General features: G+C 42.0%; 1 protein-coding gene across 1 annotated transcript in view; it reads left to right on the top strand.

Annotated features, from left to right (window-relative positions):
* The window catches only part of LOC119729869, a 78,693-nt gene that overhangs the window by 52,688 nt on the left and 4,308 nt on the right, over positions 1-21,697 (top strand). Inside the window, exons 46-59 of the mRNA XM_038202660.1 lie at positions 1,074-1,222; positions 2,263-2,368; positions 2,707-2,951; positions 3,864-4,035; positions 4,716-4,976; positions 7,333-7,521; positions 9,072-9,083; positions 11,719-11,874; positions 12,620-12,762; positions 13,335-13,467; positions 14,896-15,143; positions 17,002-17,164; positions 17,905-17,934; positions 19,971-20,027. Coding sequence (XP_038058588.1) covers positions 1,074-1,222; positions 2,263-2,368; positions 2,707-2,951; positions 3,864-4,035; positions 4,716-4,976; positions 7,333-7,521; positions 9,072-9,083; positions 11,719-11,874; positions 12,620-12,762; positions 13,335-13,467; positions 14,896-15,143; positions 17,002-17,164; positions 17,905-17,934; positions 19,971-20,027 — 2,064 coding nt within the window. The remainder of the gene's footprint in view (positions 1-1,073; positions 1,223-2,262; positions 2,369-2,706; positions 2,952-3,863; positions 4,036-4,715; positions 4,977-7,332; positions 7,522-9,071; positions 9,084-11,718; positions 11,875-12,619; positions 12,763-13,334; positions 13,468-14,895; positions 15,144-17,001; positions 17,165-17,904; positions 17,935-19,970; positions 20,028-21,697) is intronic.

The raw sequence follows: 21,697 nt of genomic DNA on the forward strand, positions 1-21,697 counted from the left end.
TTTCACACACAGTTTTGTCATTGAGACCTTTTGTCGTCAAAACCTTGTATGTCGCAGTTGCCACGCGGTGATAAAATTCTCCACATGTTACCAAATATGGTCATAACTTTTTTCAATGGGCCAATAAGGCCAAGATTCCATGTAATCCTCACCCCTGGTATACACCACAAGCTTGTAGACTCCCATTGGCCAGACCCTAACCACTGCAGAGTAAGGAGTGTTGAAAGACAGCAGCCCAAAGAGGCGCCTAATGCCTTTGTGCAGTAACTGGATATCTTAGTGTGCCAACCCCTTTGTGCCACCGATCTCTCTGTGTCAACCCCTTGTGCCGCCCAGAGCTCAGACAGGTCGTAAACAATCCTGGCCCACGTAAAGGCCATGTGGCCTGCCTATATCTTGTGCATGAGGGGGTTATTGACCTAGAAACACGTGTGGTGATAAAATTCTCCATGTGGTTCAACTGCGTAATTTTTTTGGTCTCGCAGCTCCGAGGGACAATTGTGTACATTTGCAGAGACAAAATAATTCCAATAACTAGCGCAGAGAGTTCATAATTTGATGAATAATAATTATAATATAATAATAACTATAACATGTATAAGGTAACTTTTCCAAAGGTTACAAAGCGCACCGAAGACTGCTCAGATAGAATTAATGTTGATGTTTGAGTAAATGTTGATAAGTAAAATATAAATTGTATAGGGCCAAAACCTTACAAGATCTTTTGAAGACCCTTTTTAAGAACTTTCACGGTGAGAACATGTGGAATGGTCTAGTGTTACTATATACCATGCAAAGCAGTCAATATTTCGATATTGTCATTGCTGTTTTCTCTACAGCCCTGCTAGCATCCATGATCAAGTCGCACACTGGTAACATGTGGATAGGTCTAGTGTTACTATACCACTCAAAGCAGTCAATATTTTTATATTGTCATTTCTTTGTTCTTTACAGCTCTGCTAGCATCCATGATCAAGTCGCACACTGGTCACATGTGGATAGGTCTAGTGTTACTATACCACTCCAAGCAGTCAATATTGTTATAATTATTGTAATTTCTTTGTTCTTTACAGCTCTGCTAGCATCCATGATCAAGTCGCACACGGGTAACATGTGGATATCACTGCGTGGTGGTACTAGTGGATGGTGGGGTTATCACTGGGCCGATCAGAGCAACGTGGACTATGAACACTGGGCCTTGAACCAGCCCAGTTATTACTTTGTAAGTCAAGACAGTCTCATCTGTCATGTAATTAGCTGCTGGACAATAAACCAATCCATTAAAGGTAGAGTAGATCATTTGCTTACAAAATTATTGTTGAAAAGCTTACTTGATTTAAAGATAGTAGTTTGGCAATAAACTCAGTGCTAAATTATTCTTTCTGGCAAGCTGTCATTTTGAAGAAAACAATGAACAAAAAAGCCGTTTCCAAAGACGCGTCAAGTGATGCAGTTTTGGAAATTTCCGTTAGCAGTTGGTTTGTAATTGGGCGAGTCCGTGAATGGGTTTGCGCAAGCGTTGACACGACGCGCACACGCGCGCTGTTGCTTTTAGTCGTCTGATCAGTGCGTGACGTGGCGATGCTGATTTCGGGCGCAGATCGAGATCCTAGAATATTGTTGTCTCGGAATAGACAGCATTCACAGAGCTAAAACTTCATCAGGTTAGTTGTTAAGGACCCGTCGTTTTGAGCGCTTCTGTTGCTTCAAACAAAAAACAAAAATGCACATATGACAAAATGATCTACCCTATCTTTAAGCCCCGCCCAGTGGTATTCTGACCAATCACTGCCGTGATAAATGTCCGTTTATGAAACTTGGTGCGGGCATAGACCAACTTAATATGAACATACCCAAGAAATTTCAGGACTATAGTTAAAAGTATTTTCGAATTATTGGTTAATTTATTATTCATATGCACCAATGGTAATTTTGCTTTGTGTACACTACATGGGGAAATTCTGTTTTCACTGTGCGCCGAAAAAAAATTCGCTGCGCGGTAACCAGTGGTCAGATTTTATGCTTTTGGTATCAAAAGATGCGCAAGACTCGAGGCTAAAAAGTCTGGAAAGCTCGGGTCGGGATAAATTTTTTTGCAAGGGTATCGCGGAAAATGTTGAGAGGGAGGGGTAGTACCTAGTCAGTTTCCTTATGTGGTTTCTTTTTTTTGGGGGGGGGGGAAGGCCAAAGTTATGTTAGAAATCAGTCACCAGTTAACCAAAAGTCCGCAATCAACCTTGTTGCTTGATGTTCCTCCTTCAGGATCAAACCCAGTGTGTGGTGATGGTGAATGACCCGGACTATCCAGGGCGTTGGGATGATCAGCCTTGCGCTGACACACATGGCTACCTCTGTTATCAACCACTCGGTAAGTAGAATGCTGCCAGGCATCCCAGGAGCCTGGATAATCGAACTTGAAGACATTTAGCATCGATCCATCTTTATCTTTATAAATGTAAGTCAGACTATTGCACCAGTGAGATATTAAATGAAACATATTAATTCCATCAAATAAAAAGTCGCCAGCAAAGGGGCAAAAGCCCAATATTAAGTGAGTCGGAGCGTAGATAACAAGTTAGTGACTTGCAGCTCAGTTTTCAGCATACCTTTTTTCATAGTTATCACCAAGGTACTTTTGTTGGATCACAAGACCTTTACAGGAAAATCGCACATCCGTAACTGCATTATAAATATTTCTACACACAGATGCGAATCTGCCCACCGTAGCGCCACCGGTCGGCGACTGTAAACTAGACGACTACGAACCGTACTATGACGATTGCTTCAAGGTCAACACCACGTATGTGCCCTTCCAGGACGCCCTGAAGTCCTGCGCCAATGATGGAGCATACCTAGCAACTGTCGTTGATGGTTTTGATGAGGCTTATCTGATCACGATGCTGTATGCAAGGGGCTTGGATGCTGCCTGGATTGGCTTCGCAGCGTCCAATGTAAGCCGGGGGTTGCAAGGGAGGGGGGCGGGGGTGTTTTGGAGCGGGGGGAGGGCTGACATTGTTCCCAGTGGCTTAAATCCATATTAGCAGATGGGGGGATGACCAAAAGTTAAAAATTGCCTGGCTGTGGAAATTTGAAAAGCGGGGACAGGGCCTGGACGCAAATTTTTTTTTTTCCCAAACAAGATCAGACAATATCAATAGAGGGCGCTTTCTCCGTGTTATGCATATTCATGATGTCCAGGGCTTTATAGAATAAGTTATATAACGAGGAATAATGGTGTTTAAATCACTGACGATTGGCAGTTCATTTGTGGACTGGTTGGAAGTAGTCCTGACTTCTAATCAGGTGATCCGAGTTCAAATCTCAAAGAGCGTTTGTCACTTCTTCTCATTTTACCTTTTAAATAAAAGTGAGGAAGGAACACTTCCCACAAGACGTTAAGCCTATCTTGGGTTTGTCTTGTTGAGAACAAGGCATTAGATATGCATGTAATGGACCAATCAGAAGATGGGAAACAGATGTCGTTTGGGAAAAAAAATCGCGGCCTAGACACCACATTGCACTTGGAGGCCCTTTTCGTGATACAGATGGACATCTGATGTGCACTTATGTGCCTTAACCTTACATAAAATACGACGCTTTTAACGTTTTGTACCTTTTCCCTCCATTTTCCAACGATACTTATGAATACATTTTGGCAGTTGCAAAGTTAAAAAAATATCTTTTTGTTTCTCACCACAATTTCACAAAGAAATGAGGGGGAGGGGGCGGAACCAATGGCCCATTCCCGTAGTCAAAATTGAGGGGATATACGACTTGTGATGGACTTGTGATGGACTACAACACCACTCAATACCCTAAGTATTAGCTCCATTTTTTTTAAACTCTATTTTTTTTAATTCCAGAGCACTGGCACATTTGTCTGGGCGGACCAGCGGCCAGATTCCTACATCAACTGGGGCCCATACCAACCCAACGGTCCAGGCAACTGCGCGGTTCTGACCAAGCAGGCTTATTGGGTCAACGTCCCTTGTGACGAGGGGTACCCATTCTTCTGTCGAATCAACGATCAACCTTGTAAGTTTCACTGGTTTTCTTCCGTTTTGTCAAGCAGTGAACGTTACATCTGTTTCAGAGTTGTGCAAAACAAGAGGCGACTCAGATCAACTTAAATAGATTTTATTTTCAGACAGGCAAACTTTTTGTATGACTTCTCCATTGACTAGACTCTGGGATCATTCAAAACGACTGCAGCGGTTCATCTTTCAATGTAGTCACTCCTAACTGTTTAAAACAATGAACTTTCCATGTCCTTAATTCAATTCTTAGAAATAAATTGGTTCGGCATGACTCTCAAATGCCAGTCAGAAAAAGTTGTCCATTTCTTTAATTGCAACTACAAAACAAAATTGACATGGAGTAGAATTCTTATCTACATCTGCAATGCTGGAGCTCTGTAAAATCGCAATATTTTTTGTTGTTGCCCTTTTCAAATTTTTGGAGATGCACTGCTTACAATAAGTCCATAGACAATTGCACTGTTAGACAATACTTTGTTTCAGTTTGACCGATGCTAACTTTTTCTTCTATCACAGTTGTGCCTTGTAGCCAATTTGTGGTCTCACCTTGTAAACTTCTACACAGATCCATTCCTTAGTAATTCCAGAGAAGTGTGCTCATGTCCCGTCACTGATTGGACAAACCTCTAGTTTCTTTGGGAACCATTTTTTTTATTATCCCATTTTTTTTTACCCCAGTCGTACCCCCCACTTGGCCCCCCGCCCTGCCAGGCAGCTGTCCGGACAAATGGGTCCCGTACGGCGACAACTGCTACATGTTTGCGTCAGGCGGTAGTTACGTCACCTGGTACGAGGCCTACGTCAAATGCTCCATGGACTACGGAGGCGCACAACTCCTGGCCATCCATAGCAGGGCCGAGAACACGTTCATCCAGAAGAATATCGATAATATCTATTCGTGGACCGGCGTGTGGCTGGACTTGAGTCGCAACAAAACTGGTAGGCGGACACTTAGCAGTGTAGTGTGAAATTTGGACTCTTATGTAATACAGATTCCTTGGCTGTTCTGCTCATGCCTGAGTGAAGATAATTACAAGATAGTAACAGGGCCCAATTTCATGGCTCTGCAAACTACAGAATTCCGCGCTAACGATCATCATTCTGTGCTAACTGTGCAAGCAGAAAAATTCTGCGCTAACCCTGTAAGCACAGAATCCTTAGTTACGGGATGTACGCATGCCCAGAAGCCAAAATTCCTCGCTTACCTGTGAAATATGCTTGCTGTAAGCATGGAATTTTCTGCTATAGTAAGCAGGGATTTGTCGCTAACAGTAAGCAGGGCCAAGAAATTGGGCCCAGGTCGTGTGAGGGTTAGAGTATATATAAGTAAGTAGGGACCAGATTTCATAGGAGTCCAAATTTTGATGAAGTACCCCTAGTCTGGTCAATTTTGATCTTAAGTTTAAGCCCCAGTATCGTTTTTTATTACATTTTTATTTAAATTGAAGGTAGTGAGTATTATCAAAAAGATTTGAGACTGAGATAGCTGTATTTTCAATTGTACAAGTTCTGATTTACAGCAGGAATTGAAAGATACATATAGACTCAATCAAAACTGATGGGCTTTCCCTGACTAGATTGCTAATATTCTAGCAGTTTTGGCAGAAAATTCCGCACTAGCTGGCTGTGGGTTGTCAGCAGATTAGCGCAGACTTTCCGCTTAGGCGCATGCATTTGGAATTTAGGATTGTGTTCTAATTGCAGGGTAAACGCAGAATTTCTAGACTAGTGCTGTAAGCACAGAATGCCATGGTTAGCAAAGCAATGAGATTATACCAAGTTTTTCTTTGGTAGAAACTAAATCATTGACCTGCAGTTACTGGGATATAAACCATGCTCATCACGTGCAGGTGGTACACACGCACTCAATGCTGTGATCTAAAGTGTTACCAAAATGTGCTCTATTTGACCAGCACCCGATTTCATCAAACTCTTTGTAACTTACGATGCATCGCAGCGCTGCGACGCGTCGTATCTCTACAATGCGTCGCAGCTGCGACGCGTCCTGCGATCCATTTCACTAAACACGTCGTAAGTGCGACGCGTCGTAGGTGTATTTATAGCACAACTCGGGGACTGTTTTATGTCTTTAGTCAGCGTACAGTAAATAGTCGTCTGATACTCAACAAAGAGTCGTCGGATCTCAGCTCGAAATTTGTTAAAACGTAAAACAAAATGACGGCCGTGTGATGCAATTTTGAAGGAAAACAAGCTCTCATTGGACTGTATAGCTACTTTGAAATTTCAACTCTAATATTCCGGTCTAATTCATAATTATTCAATGAATTTTCTATTTACAACTTTACACACATTGCCTCGGTATTATAATCTCGTTAATGTAATGTTTGTGGCATAAAACTGGCTTAGAAATGACTCTTCTTATTTTGCGATGACCACTAGACACGTCGTAACTTGCGACGTGTTTTAGGCCCTTGTCAAGGAACTTACGACGCGTTCAACACATCGCAACTTTAGTGAAATGGAAGATACGACGCGTCGCGAGTTGCGACGTGTTACACGTCGTAACTTGAGTTGCGACGCGTCGCAGCTCTTCGTGAAATCGGGTGCAGGCGCATGAGCCTGGTTCCACCTGACTATTATATGGTAGGATGTCATGGTCTGTAGAATGCCATGGTCCAGTGGTTGTGGTGTTTGATGCAAGTACGATGGTATGTAGGTTCGAGCTCTGCCAGGAGCATGGTGTTTGTGCCCTTGGGCAAGACACTTTACCACAATTGCCTCTCTCCACCCAGGAGTGTAAATGGGCACCTGTGATGAGGGTAGATGACTGAATGTGCGCTGATATCGGCTGCCGTGTGGTCTCGTGGCCCGATGAACCATGGAATAATTGTAAAGCGCTTTGAGATTGTTGATGCGATGGAAAGCACTATTTAAGCATAACAATTTATTTTTATTTATTTTATTCATTTTTATTTATTATAGATTGTTAGTTTTGTTGGATTAGTATATGGGCTCTGTGCACGAACCATAGAGCTCTGACCAATAAGCTCCGACCATTTGAGAGCCCTGCGCGTACGGCCGAAGTACGTACAGCAAATTTTGTTCTGAATGTGAACAAACCCCTAGTGTCTTCGCATGAGCCTCAGGCTTGACGGGCAATGTGTTCCAACGTCTCTGCCAGTTTTCTCCCCCGACTCCCCCTTTGCAACCGTTGAGGGAATACTTGTCCACCGAGTCCATAAAGCCAGCCCACACTTTTCCATAACAGTTCTTCTACTATTGGCATCAAAACAACAGGACCAATCCTATACCTCCCGGTCATTTCCTTTTTTAGTAAGCAACCAGTATGAGTTTTTTTGGAACGACGGACACCCGTTGGATTACGACAATTGGAGACACGACGAACCCAGCCAGGAGGGATACTACAGTAAAGACTGCGCCATCATGATGCCCGGTGCCTATGGAAAGTGGGAGACGGACAGCTGCACATTCGGCAATGGCTTCGCGTGCCAGAAACCCAAAGGTAGCTAAGAACCTGTCCGAATTGTAGTCAAGTTAGGACTTCAGCCATCCAAGTGGAAGGCATTCCTTAGACACTTTTGGAATTCAGACAAAAAGTGTTATGTGTCCGTATACATACGACAATGGCTGATATGTGCAAGCATACATGTATTAAAGTTTTCGAGTTTGAAAGTACAGTTTCAAAATTCTCTTATTTTAACCAGAATTAATTTCCTTAGCTGAAATTCGGACTTAATATCCCTTTTCTAAAACTCCACCATTTGCGACAGATCAACATACCTTGGAAATGCCTAGTTTTCGAGTAAAATCCATATATCTATTTCTAGAAAACCTTGTGGAGACGTATTCATCTAAAGAAATTGCCCTGTGGAGATGTATACAATCTTTTGTTCCCTATTGTGTGCATGTCTCCAGAGGGCACGGTGTATCAGATCACGAGAACAAAGAAATGTCTCCACAAGGATACAAATTTCCGTATGTGAGAGGTCGTGTTCAAATATCAGTTTCGGCATCACGCCTCTGCATGTACCTATTTCTGCCCAGGAAACCAAGTCAAAATTTTGTCTTAAAGATGCTAAAACTTTACCAAACGAAGTGAAAAATTCACTATAAAGAGGTTCCAATAAGCCTCTGTAACGATGACGTCACACTTTGATTCACCAGGCATACAACTTTACTTTGGTTTTGACTTCTCATGAATGCGATTACAAATTGAAAAATACTGTACAAAGTCTTGTGTGGTTTGGAGTTGTCTTGTTCTAAATTCCCAGGTGCATGCCTGTTTTATGTGTATGATTTTCTATGTTGCTATGAAACCGTCGTCCCCACCAGACTCCCATAAGAAAGCACACATATAAACAAAGTGTGACGTCATCAGTACAGAGTTTTACTGCAATCCGCCACGTCTGGTTCTTAAAATAATAATAAGATTTTGATATAATTATTAAATTGAAAGAAATTTTGATGAATGGGAGGTTTGCGGTAACACCACATGATTGAAAGATATCTTTTATTGAGTCGTGTGGTTCTGAGAAGAACCAGTTGGTTGAACTCGACGTTTCGAACAGTGTGCTCTGCTCGTCATCAGGAGACGAAAAGAAATTTTGATCGAGAAAGACGGAAATTCATACTCACTGACCCCATGGCACTTTCTTGCATTACGTATGAGAAGAACGCACAAAGTGATGACGTCACATGTAAAATCGATAGTGGTACGTGATACGGGCAGGATTTTCAGACTCTCTATTATTCAGTCCCTTGTGACCTTGTGACTTGTGATTTAACTTGTGATTAAAGCGTGAAGGACTTGTCATTCTAAGATGCATTTCATTGGCACAACTAAAGATGTAAAAGTGCACAGTTTTGTCTAACGGTGATTCTTCGCTTGATCGTGTTTGTACAACAGATCAACATCTCTTCAGACTCTGTAATATAAATTTGTCTCAGTTTTCCATTCGGGTTTTTGTTATGAACTGGCCTTATCCTTCTAGTTAATGCAGTTGATATTAACATTTATTTTTGGTCTCATTTTCTTTTCTCATTACTTTCCAGTTCCGGTTGCCGGTAAGTAGCTTTGTTATGACTACATTTAACTTCATCATTATTTGTAATTTTCTAGTCTTATCAAAAAACTCGACCCCCCTAAAAAAAACACCCACAAAAATATCTGAAATATTAAAAAAAATCCATGGAAACCAATTTATTAATTTCTGAGGGAACAAAATGCTTCTCTTTGAATAATTGCTGTAGAAATGTTGGAATAAGCCAGACTTGTATTCAAGTTACCAAACATCGAGTCTGAGTTCGAGTCGCCTCTCCCGAGTCCGAGTCCGAGTCCTGAGTTATGAAGTTTGAGTCCGAGTCCAAGTCTGAATCCGCAGGGTAGAGTCTGAGTCCAAGTCCTAGTCATTTGTCATTGTGACTTGAAACCGAGTCCGAGTCACGGAATATGGGACTCGAGTTGGACCCGAGTCCGAGTAACCAGTCATACAAGTCTGGAATAAGCTGTTAGTAAACATGCATGATTATCCCTTTCCTTCCCATGGACTTTTGTCGACAAGGAAGTGACCCCTGCTGGTTCCCATGGGCGACTTTAGTCGACCAGGAAACCACACACAAAACACCCTCAACACAGATATATTTACTACTTTTCAGAAAGGCAGCATGTTGATATGTTTGGCCGCCCATACATCAACCATATACCAGCTGAAAGAGTGTTTTCGGATCGTTCTAATGGTGTAGTTTATTTATAGTGTTACCATTACAAAAATTTCAGAAAAGTGCTTCAGAAGTATCCACGCACAATTTGAGGTATGGAGTGCCATTTGTTCAAGTGGTGGAATGGCTTGCAGTTTGATACATGATGACCAGATGAACAAACAAGCATAACTTTCTTATATTTGCACATATGGACTTCATTTTTGGCGAGCTGCGAAGCAGATGCGAGCCTATGTAATACCAATTTCCGTCCGTCTGTCCGGGCGCCCGTCCGTCTGGCTGGAACGTCCGTCCGTCCGGCCGTCCGTCCGTCCGTCCGCGTTCAGATAAAAATGTTGAAGTTTTTGGTTCTAGTTAACTTGGGGAAAAAAAATTAAATGCAGTTGTCATGTATCATCTCTATAATTTCAGTTAGGTTCATATCATTGCAGTAAATTTTATGATTTTATTGAGGAACTTTGTTAAAGTTTTTAATTGTTACATGTACATGTATACTGGTATAACATGTACATGTATGTACATGTACACTATACATTTTGGGGATGTGCATGAGCTTCTGGTTTGATCTTTTAGTTTATGGGGTTGGAGTAGGGATGGGGTAGGGGAGGGTGGGGTGGGGTGGGTTGGGGGATAGGGTTATAGTTAGGGTTTGTGTGAGTAGGATGAGTAGGGGAGCTAGGATGGGTGGGGCAGGGTGGGTTGGGGTGGGGTGGGGTGGGGAGAGGGATTGGAATACTGGGTTTGGGTGGGGTGGGGATTTGTAGGGGTGGGGTGGGAACAGGTAGGGAAAGACAGGTAGGGGGAGACAGGTAGGGAGAGGATGGGTATGGATGTAGGGGTTGAGTTAGGAGGGGGTTGGGCTGGGGGCGGGATATAGGATCGGAGTAGGGGTTGGGTTGGGGATGTGTAGGGATGGATAGGGATGGGTTGTTGTAGGGGTTGGATAAGGGGAGGGGGAAGTATCTAGGGATCAGAGGGGTTGCATGGGGTCAGGTGGGGATGTATGGGTGGGGGAATGGGGTGGGCGGGATATTGGAATTCGAGTAAGGGTTAGGGTGGGTAAGGACAGATAGGGGAAGATAGGGTAGCTGGGTGTAGGGGGTTGGGGTAGGGGAGGGCCGGTACGGGTCAGGGGAGGGGAAAGGAGATAGGGATTGGAGTTTGGGTGGGGTTGGGATGTGTAGGTGATAGGGTGGGGATGGTTAGGGGAGGATGGAATGGGTGTGGGTAGGGGGTTGGGTGGGGGAGGGGCGGGTTGGGGATGGGGTAAGGTTTTGGGATGGGGTAAGGTTTGGGGGAGGTGGTGATGGTGCTGTGCCTACATGTACATGTATATCCATTCTTGTTCTGCATTTGTGGCGACTACACAAGAGTTTTCCCATGGTAATACAAGTATGGGGAGCAGAAGACACTGTTGGCGCTGCACAAATCCACAACTGGGTCCTAATTACCCTAACAATGGAAAACTCCCCCATAATACAGTGACAGCTAACCTATATACACATGTATTTATTAGGTAATCTGTTAACTTTTTATGTTGACATTTAAAAACTGACCCCTACACCTAGGCGCATCAACAAGAATCCTGATCCCCTTCCATCATGCCCATCCCCAAACCTACCTCCAGCCTCCCTTCCTGCCTTGGACAGCGAGCCATGGCGGCTTCGCCGTTCTAATTACATATCACATAAAAGAGTAAGGTTCAAGAAACGAACTTTACACACAACACCTATGATTTTAATCACTCCTTGACAGTGAAAATCTTGGTTGAAAAAAGTGAGTTTCCAACTTGTGGTCATTTTTTTCACACTCTAGTGATTTCCGCATGACTGAGCAAACAATTTGGTCCTGGGGAGAGCCAAGTCAATAAACAATGTGGTAATGAAAGGGTTATACCTAAACAAGACAAACATTATTCACAGTAACTCCCTGAAGTTATGTGAGGAGTCAAAGAATTTTGTTTTTCTTTTCTCGGCTCCAGAGGGTGGCTGTGAGAAGGGCTGGTTCAGGATGAACAACTGGTGCTACGGAGCGTTTGGGATGTTTGAGCCCGATGCCAAGACATGGCCCGCTGCCGAGAAAGACTGCAATAGTAAAGGTGGAAACTTGGCCACCGTCTACGGACAGAGCGTCCAGTGTGAGTATAAAAAAGAACCATTTTACAGAATTTATCACTTTTTCTGTCAATAGTGAAATGCAGCTGAGCTTAAAGGAACTTTTTCATAGATGTTGTTTCAGCATTAGGCAAAGTGTAGAATTTTTCAGGGATATTGCTCAAACTCTTTACTATTACTCATAGTTTTGTCGAAACATGTATCGGGTTTAATTTCCCCATAGGCATCTACATGTATCTCTTGAACTCCAAAGACATTTTAAAATTAGAAAGGATTTATCCTTTGTTCATCTCAGATCCTCAAGTCAAAAATGATCTGTTCTCTTGATGTTAAAAAAAAAATCGCTCAAAATTACCAATTAGAAACGACCAAAGATAGTTCTTGCACCCATTCAACAACCTCTTGGATATACTAATTTATTACTTTGTCAGGTTGACGCAGTGGTTACTGTCCCTGCCTTCCATAACTATGGCCCTGGGTTCAATTCCTGCCTGGACCACATTTGGACTGGGTTTTCAGTCCCTGCCTGATTCCGGTGGTTTCCCCCCAGAATATATCTTCTGGGGTTTTCCTCCCACCTCTAAAGCTGTAATTTCTTCTCACTGTCTTCTCTCTACAGGTTTCTTCAGGCTTGCGAGCTACAGTTCCTAGGGCGCTTTTAAGCAATCCTTGGTTTCATTACCAGAAAGAGATAAACTAAATTAACAAAAAACGCGAGCTAACTCATCTCAGTAATGCGGCTTTTCTTGTCTATCCTTTTCTTTTCAGCTTTACTGGAAGGGATGATGTCCGAGGAGAAACAGTCCTTTGCTTGGATCGGCCTGAGCAAGAGACTGACCGGGTTCTTTGAGTGGGCGGATGGAACGCCCTTCCATTTCAAGAACTGGGCTGCGGATAACCCCGATCAAATGGTAAGCATTATCTCAGCTGGATGTACATTTGATTCTCGAAATGTCCCAGTCTGAGTCCGATTCACTAAGTGTCGAATGAGTCCAAGCAACTAAGTATATCTGTATCATTATAGTCGGTAAAGCATCCCAGGGAAAATATCACACCAACTTAGAGAGAAGACATTGAGAAGAAATGACAGTTTTAGAGGTGGGAGGAAAAGCCCAGAAGATATTCTGGGGAAAACCCACGGAATCAGGTAGGGACTGAAAACCCAATCCACGTATTGACCCGGGTGGGATTCAAACCCGGGTCACAGCAGTGGAAAACGAGGAAAGTGCTGCTACGCCAACCCGACTCCCCTATTTGTGCACGCAGAAAGTTTCCATTTATCAAAGAAAACCTTAAAATTAACAAATTTCTAAGGCAACCATTAAAAGAAGGTGTGGTTATGTAGCATTACAAGTGAGAAAAATGATTTTGGGAAAAGCAAGTTTCTGGTAGGGGTTTTCAGAGTTGGGGGTCGGAACCTATGCTTTCATTTTGAATCCCCAAGGATTGAGTATGAATCGTTGATATTGTTCTCTCTCATCAGAACGATGACTACAAGTGCGTCCGGCTGAACCAGGACACGACCTACCCAGGTCTGTGGAGCAACATCCCCTGTGGGTCTGAGGACGGGTCAGGCAAGGGATCCAAAGGGGGTTACATCTGCCAAAAACCGGCAGGTAAGTCCTCGCAAAAAATTCAGTTTTGTCAACTCAGTGTCATTACATTTTTTTCTAGAAGATTCCTTCTATCCTGGAGAATCCTCCCTCCAAGCAGTATTCTTTTTTTTTTTTTTAAGATTATCACACACTGATCATCAACTGAAAAAAAACATGTTAGAAATGAATTCACCAATGAATTCCAAAAATCCTAACTATAGACCATTTTAAGCCAGCCCTACCCAGGCTAACTATTTTATTACTTAGACCGTGTCATTGCAATGGTCTAACTTATAGACCGACTGACAGCCAAAGCTTTTAGACTGTCTCAAGCACATAGACAGCTTTAAGACCGGTTATTGCAATCTGCCCCTGAAGCAGTTTCCACAGGTATATCAGACTCAAATTGACCAGCTGACCCTCAGTGGTCGAGCGGTAAGACCCCAGTAAGCAGAACGTGGTTATTCACGCGGAAGCCGTTTTCGGTTGTGTTCCTTGAATCTATGTTACGAATTGTAAACTGTTGAATGGGATGGTGCCCGACTATTTTATGATTGGAGTGCGTTCAAATCCTCACTTTCAATTTTTTGGGGGCATGTTTAATCACAAATTGAAGACTGCTGTTTATATGTAATGAACCTGTATTTCCTTGATTTCATTTCTGATCGCAAGTTCAAAACAATAAAGACTTTACCTTACTTTCAATTTAATATGGCCGACTTGTGGAGTGAAGAGAGTCTATTCCATTGACTAGTCAACAAAAATTAACACATTAAGTTAAAGAGAAAATATAACATTTGCAAACATCAAAAAAATAAAACTACCAAATTATTATGAAATACCTTGCCGGATTGTTAGTGAATGACAGTCTTAAGCATCCTGTAAAATCATGGCACCTGGTTTACTGTCTTTTTTAAGAAAAGTGGTGTTTTTGTATCAATTCCAACGCTGGTCGGCCGACCACCGTTGGGAAAAAAAACTGGCTTTTTCAAATACTGCCCCCAGTTGACCATATTCAGTTAGTACGCATTTGTTTGCAATCGATTACACACCTATAAACGGGTACAAGCCAGCTAGACTCGTTCCCTAACCTTACAATTCCCCAATGTCTATAAATTGCTCCGTTTCATCATAAATGGAGTCAGGGAAACAGACTACAGGAAAATTATTGTTTTTCCTGGTCTTCAAGCATCTACAAACCCAAAACGTCAAAAAAATCAGTGCAACAATATTTGCTATATTACCAACCCCCCCCCCCAAAAAAAAACCCATCCATTTCTGAAAATTATAGCAAAAGCAAATGATGTATATTCCCTTTAATTAAACCTGTTTGAAACCAACAATGATCAGGGTCAACCCGGGTCACTCCTACTACTGTTTGGCTCTGAGGAACTCTGAATTGCCAGTCTGATCCGGTATCCTACCCATCATCATTCCACCTCTCCCTAGATCCCAACCTGCCCAACAACCCCACCGGCGAGACCTGTACCCAGGCTGGCTACTTCAAGTTTGATGAGATCTGCTACAAAGCCTACGGTGGGTCGGACCAGCTGAAGGCATTCCAAGATGCGCAGGATCAGTGCGTGGCGGACGGAGGAACGCTGCCTAGCGTGCCCAACGGCTACGCGGAGGGTTTCATTGAGACGCTGCTGTTTTACTACGAGATCAAAGACGCGTGGATTGGCCTCAGGAGAGGAGTAAGCTTAACATATTTTGAATAAAGGTCATTCTATAAATTTGGGGTCCATTGTGTGGCATTTGTCCTGTCCCTGTTAAATTACATTGTAATTTGCCATTCCAAGTTTCATTAAGAAATGACTTTTACCCCTATCTGGCCTTTAAGCCAGAAGGGGGAATATTGTGATAGCGTATTCCATCTGTGTGTCTGTATACGTTTGTTTCTGGTGTAAATCGAGGACATACACGTGCAACATCATCGATGAATTGAGGAAAGAACCCCAAGTTTATAGAATTGTTAGAGTCTTTCAAGTATTCCTCCTTTACCTACATTTTACCTATTTTTGTTACCTGACTCCTACTTTTCCTACTTTTTTTGCTTGAGATTCCTACTTTTTCCTAAATTTTGTCCCACAACTTCGAAAAGTACAATCTCATTGAATATATTCATGACAGCGTTACACGCTGTCATGAAAATCACACAATGAAGGGCTTGGGCACAGGAGTACCGCAACTGTACTTCCAAGAGCTTAGTTGAGGAGCACGAGTATTGTGAGTACAGAACATGCCAAATGAGACGTAGGATACTGTGGATATCATGGATGAGTATCAACGAAGACAACTTTTGAAAGCAAGCGAACCCCTACATTTATCCTGAGTTTGTCTTCCAATGTCCTACTTTTGTCCTGTTGTGATCCTACTGTTCCCTTGCTCTTTCACCTGGGTTTGTTTGGAAGTCTGGTATATGTACCGTAATTTCCTGCGGATAAGGCGCGCGGCGGATAAGGCGAAGGTCCCTAAAATCACCCCCAAAAAATTCAAACGCCAACAGATAAGGCGCACCACCGCATAAGACGCATGTTTGACCGCACACAGAAGAACACCAGGCGTCACCCGGTGTCGGTACATCGCCACAAAGGGGCCATTGTGTTGCCTTAGAACGATCACACTATTCGGAGGATGAATTAAACCGTAACCAAATTGGCTGGTCACATGTAGAATGAGAATAGTGCAATGAGAATAGTGCCGATAACGCGGTGCGTCTGGAGGTGACAAATCTGTAGTATTGATTATAGAAAATTGGAAAATGATGTCATAGTACATCATGTGACCATTTTAACCAATGAGAAGCTTCAGAACCAGGGAATCCCTTATCGATGCATTGGTTTCTGCCGTGATGTCACACAATGAGCGAGTGGCGATGTTCGATTTCACCAGTTAATTTATGCACGTACGGATCCTCTACTTACAGATCCGTGATTTATGTCGGTGAATTCGCGTAATTTTTGTCGGTGAATTCATAGCGCTGTTAAAAACTGACCCATCCTGGCCTAGCATGCAACACTACTGCCACTGGCACTCCACAGAGCGCGCGTAATTCCGAACTCAGTGACCTTTCGGACACAACATTTCCGTTCGAAGAGGTGGATCAAGCATAAGTGGGAAAGCGACTTGCTGTTTCGTTGCAGTAAGATAATGATCACACCAAAATGCCGGATCTTGATCCACCTTTTCCAAATTCAAGTGGGAACGCGGTGTAAGGGGATTAACGCATTGCGGCATTGTTGGAATGAAAGCACGATCATGGGGGATCAACACATCGCGGCATTGTTGGAATGAAAATACGGTCACAATGTCTGGAGAGTTGAGCCTTGGTTGACCGCATTATTGATTGCGGCATTGAAAGAATTCTTCACACAAAGACCGTCACTTTGAACTCAAGTGACACCAGATAAGGCGCACCTGTAGATAAGGCGCAGCGATGTTTTTGTGGTCTAGAAAGTCAGATAAGACGCGTCTTATCCGCAGGAAATTACGGTACCATTTTCCTTTGAGTGAATTACCCCAGTGAGTGTTTTTTTCCCCCATTTATTGCAGGCTGATGGTCAATTTGCTTGGATTAACGACGACACCCACGCCTACCGCAATTGGAAGACGGAACCAGACCAGGGGACCAACAATAACTGTGTTAGGATCAAGGATCGCCAAGTGTGGGACGTGGTGCCTTGCGATACCAAGCACAACTTCATATGTCAGATCGGTAAGTTACAAAAGTGATCATTAAAAAGAGCAACTGTATCTGATAATCTTTTTTTTTAACCCTTCGAGCAGTGGTGCAGTGAAAAAAATCTCATTGTTTTCCAAATATGGTCAATTTTTTTTTTTCAATGGGCCAATAAGGCCAAGCTTCCATGTAGTCCTCACCCCTACTATACACCACAAGCCTGTAGACTCCCATTGGCCAGGACCTAGCCACTCCGGAGTAAGGAGTGTTGAAAGACAGAAGCCAAGATGGCGGCTAATGCCTTTGTGCAGTAATTGGAGATCTTAGTGGCCAACATCTAAGTGCCGCCGATCCCTTTGTGTCAACTTCTCGTCCCGCCCAGAGCCCAGACAGGTTGTAAACAATCCCTGGCCATGTGAATGACCTATATCTTGTGCATGTACAGGCATGCCAGGGTTATCGACCTAGAAACTCGTAATGTGATAAAATTCTCATGGTGGTTCCACCGCGTAAATTTTTTGGGCTTGAAGCTCGAAGGGTTAACTAAAATATCATGTGTACCCAATAGGGAATGAATTACGTTTTCTGCTTGAGACCACAAAGTGCTCGCATGAGGGATGTCAATATATCAATTTGTATTTGGCTTAGATCCTACTTGATGCATTGAAAATATGGGGAAATATTTTATATAAGATTTTATATAAAATGTGGCGAAGTGCCTTACCCGAGGCTGTTATTTATTCCAAAATGTCATGTCCTCGTTCTTTTGTTTTTAGGTCAAACTGTGCCACCACCAAAAACAACTGGTAAGTGTTTCTTAAGAGGATGAATTTTATGCCTGCATACAAAAGTTCTCATTAGCGTAATAGCATGAGTTAAAATGTCATCACAAGACTGGATGGTTGGGCTCTCAAAGCTCTGATGTTGATTCAACACACAATTGTAAACTTGGCAAAACAAAAAGTGGTTCTGAAACGAACCAGAGATTGTAAACTTGACAAAACAGACAGTGTTTCTGAAAGGAACCAGAGATTGTTAACTTGACAAAAGAGACAGAGGTTCTGAAAAACCCAGAGAGGTGACAAAACAAAAAGCGGTTCTGAAAAGAACTAGAGATTGTAAACTTGACAAAAGAGACAGTGTTTCTGAAAGGAACCAGAGATTGTTAACTTGACAAAAGAGACAGAGGTTCTGAAAAAACACAGAGATTTAAAAGGTGACAAAACAAAAAGTGGTTCTGAAAAGAACCAGAGATTGTAAACTTGACAAAAGAGACAGTGTTTCTGAAAGGAACCAGAGATTGTAAACTTGACAAAAAAAACAGTGGTTCTGAAGGGAACCAGAGATTGTTAACTTGACAAAAGAACAGTGGTTCTGAAAGAACCAGAGATTGTAAACTTGACAAAAGAAACAGTGGTTCTGAAAGGAACCAGAGATTGTTAACTTGACAAAAGAGACAGAGGTTCTGAAAAAACACAGAGATTTAAAAGGTGACAAAACAAAAAGTGGTTCTGAAAAGAACCAGAGATTGTAAACTTGACAAAAGAGACAGTGTTTCTGAAAGGAACCAGAGATTGTAAACTTGACAAAAAAAACAGTGGTTCTGAAGGGAACCAGAGATTGTTAACTTGACAAAAGAACAGTGGTTCTGAAAGAACCAGAGATTGTAAACTTGACAAAAGAAACAGTGGTTCTGAAAGGAACCAGAGATTGTAAACTTGACAAAAGAGACGGTGTTTCTAAAAAAACCAGAGATTGTTAACTTGACAAAAGAAACGGTGGTTCCGAAAGGAACCAGAGATTGTAAACTTGACAAAAGAAACTGTAGTTCTGACAGGAACCAGAGATTGAAAACCTGACAAAAGAAACAGTGGTTCTGAAAGGAACCAGAGAGTGTTAACTTGACAAAACAAAAAGTGGGTCTGAAAAGAAACAAAGCTTTTGTTCTTTTCAGACGCACTTTTTCTTCTGTCAAGTTTACAATCTTTGTAAAGATTGTAAACTGACATACAAAGATTGTAAACTTGACAAAAGAAACAGTGGTTCTGAAAGGAACCCGAGGGTGTTAACTTGACAAAAGAGACAGTGATTGTGAAAGATCCAGAGATTGTAAACTTAACAAAAAAGACAGTGCTTCTGAAAGGAACCAGATATTGTAAACTTGACAAAAAAGACAGTGCTTCTAAAAGGAACCAGAGATTGTAAACTTGACAAAAGAAACAGTGTTTCTGAAAGGAACCAGAGATGGTTAACTTGACTAAAGAGACAGTGGTTCTGAAAGGAACCAGAGACTGTTAACTTGACAAAAGAGGCAGTGTTTCTGAAAGGAACCAAAGACTGTTAACTTGACAAAAGAGACAGTGATTCTGAAAGGAACCAGAGACTGTTAACTTGACAAAAGAGACAGTGATTCTGAAAGGAACCAGAGATTGTTAACGTTACAAAAGAAACTGTAGTTCTGACAGGAACCAGAGATTGAAAACCTGACAAAAGAAACAGTGGTTCTGAAAGGAACCAGAGAGTTTTAACTTGACAATGGGAAATATTAATAATAATAATAAAAAATGTAAAACCAGAGATTGTAAATTTGACAACAACAGAAAAAAGGGTTCTGAAAAGAACCAGAAATTGTAAACTTGACACTAAAAGTGGTTCTGAAAAGAACGGGAGATTGAGGAGCAGCCTGTGACAAACTATTTCCAAACAGCATTGTGGTGTTGAAGAACATGTTTTGGTTATGAAAAAAATAATTCCAATTACTTTTTATTTCCAAACAGCATTGTGGTATTGAAGAACATGTTTTGGTTATAAAAAAATAATCTCAATTACTTTTTATTTCCAGCTGCAGTTGGGACGAAGCCAACGAATCCTCCATCGAATCCTCCATCGAATCAAACAGGTACATAGTCATAAGTACATCGGTGATAATTCATTATTGTAAATATTGCAATCACAAGCTGTCACAAGCGTTACAGCAATTTTTGCTCTAAAAGGGTGCACACGTGAAGTTGGTTTTGAAAAATTCGTTTTGTTTGTAGCTGCTTTTGGGACGAAGCCGACAAATCCGCCACAGAATCAAACAGGTTTTGGTTATTAAAAATAATCTCAATGACTTTTATTTCCAGCTACCGTTGGGACAAAGCCGACGATTGAACCTCAGAATCTAACAGGTAGTCATCAGTACATGTGTGACAATTAATTTTGGAAATATTGCAATCAAAAGCTGTTAAAAAGCGCTACAGAAATTTTTGCTCTAAAAGGGTGCAAACGTGAAGTTGGTTTTGAAAAACTTCTTTTTGTTTGTAGCTGCTTTTGGAACGAAGCCGACAAAGCCGACAAATCTGCCACAAAATCAAACAGGTAGTTTTAAAGACATCTGTGATAATTTATTCTTGTAAATATTGCGATCATAAACCAGTAAAAGCTAAACTGCTTTGCTTCGCGTTGTCAACATCTTTCTGCTGAGTCTTGATGTCAGAAAGGACGCGGTTCTTGTCTTGCTTGACTTAAGTGCACACTATTGATCATGACATTCTCACCCAACGGCTAAAGAACAGGTTTGGTGTCACAGGAACAGCAATCGAGTGGTTTAATTTCTACTTACGTGATCGTGAGCAGTTGGTTAAGATCGGTGATTTTGTGATACTGTCCGGAGTTCCCCAGGGCTCCTTTGCCGGTCTGCAGATGTTTACGCTTTGTACCTCTCCAGTTGAAGACATTGTTAAGCGTCACAAGGCCGATGGCATGTTCTATGCTGACGACTCACAAATCTGTTTCAGTGTGGACCGAACAACCTCGACCCGATCATCGATCTTGGGAAATATATCACAGAAATCCAGAAATGGACTAATGAGACCAAGACAGAGGTTATCCATCTATCACCCTGTTCGATCATTCTCATATACAGCTCCCGAACTCTGGAACCAGCATCCAACACATATCAGAAATGCAAAAACACTGGATCTGTTCAAGACTTTACTCAAAACCCATCTACTTATCCTTTGACTTTGAACATTTCCGCTGCCTATTATCTTACATCAGTTGGTGTTGCTCTTTTTCATATGCCGTGTTTTTTTTTGGTATATTATTTGTAGATGAAGGTTTACTCTAATGATACATCTGTATGTTATCATGCCTGTACAGGGTCTTATTGACAGAATGCGCTTTACAAGAGTGGTTTATTATTAGCAAAAAAAAGCTTTACTTTTCGTTCTCATTTTATTTCTTGCTTCTTCTTTTTGTTCCCTGGCAAATCTCATAGACTTTGCACACGTCTTTTCTTCTGCTAGCCGATTTAATCTTTGTCACACACCATTCAAAGTTACCATAGGCATAATCCCTAGAGCAGAGTTGTGTTCCGAAGAGTGACGTCATGATGACGTCATCTTGGATCACGTGATGTCATCTTAAAATTGCATATTTTGAAGTCTTATGTCTAGAGAACTGTAAGTCTCTTTGGGTTGAAACTCAGTATGAAGGTAGACCGGGATGTGTTATAGGTTCAAATTGAGGTGACGTCATGATGATGTCATCATGCGATTTTATATGAATTTGTTGAATTTGTGGGCC

The sequence above is a fragment of the Patiria miniata genome, unplaced genomic scaffold (assembly GCF_015706575.1).
Source record: "Patiria miniata isolate m_02_andy unplaced genomic scaffold, ASM1570657v1 HiC_scaffold_21, whole genome shotgun sequence".
NCBI classification, from domain to species: Eukaryota; Metazoa; Echinodermata; class Asteroidea; order Valvatida; family Asterinidae; genus Patiria; species Patiria miniata.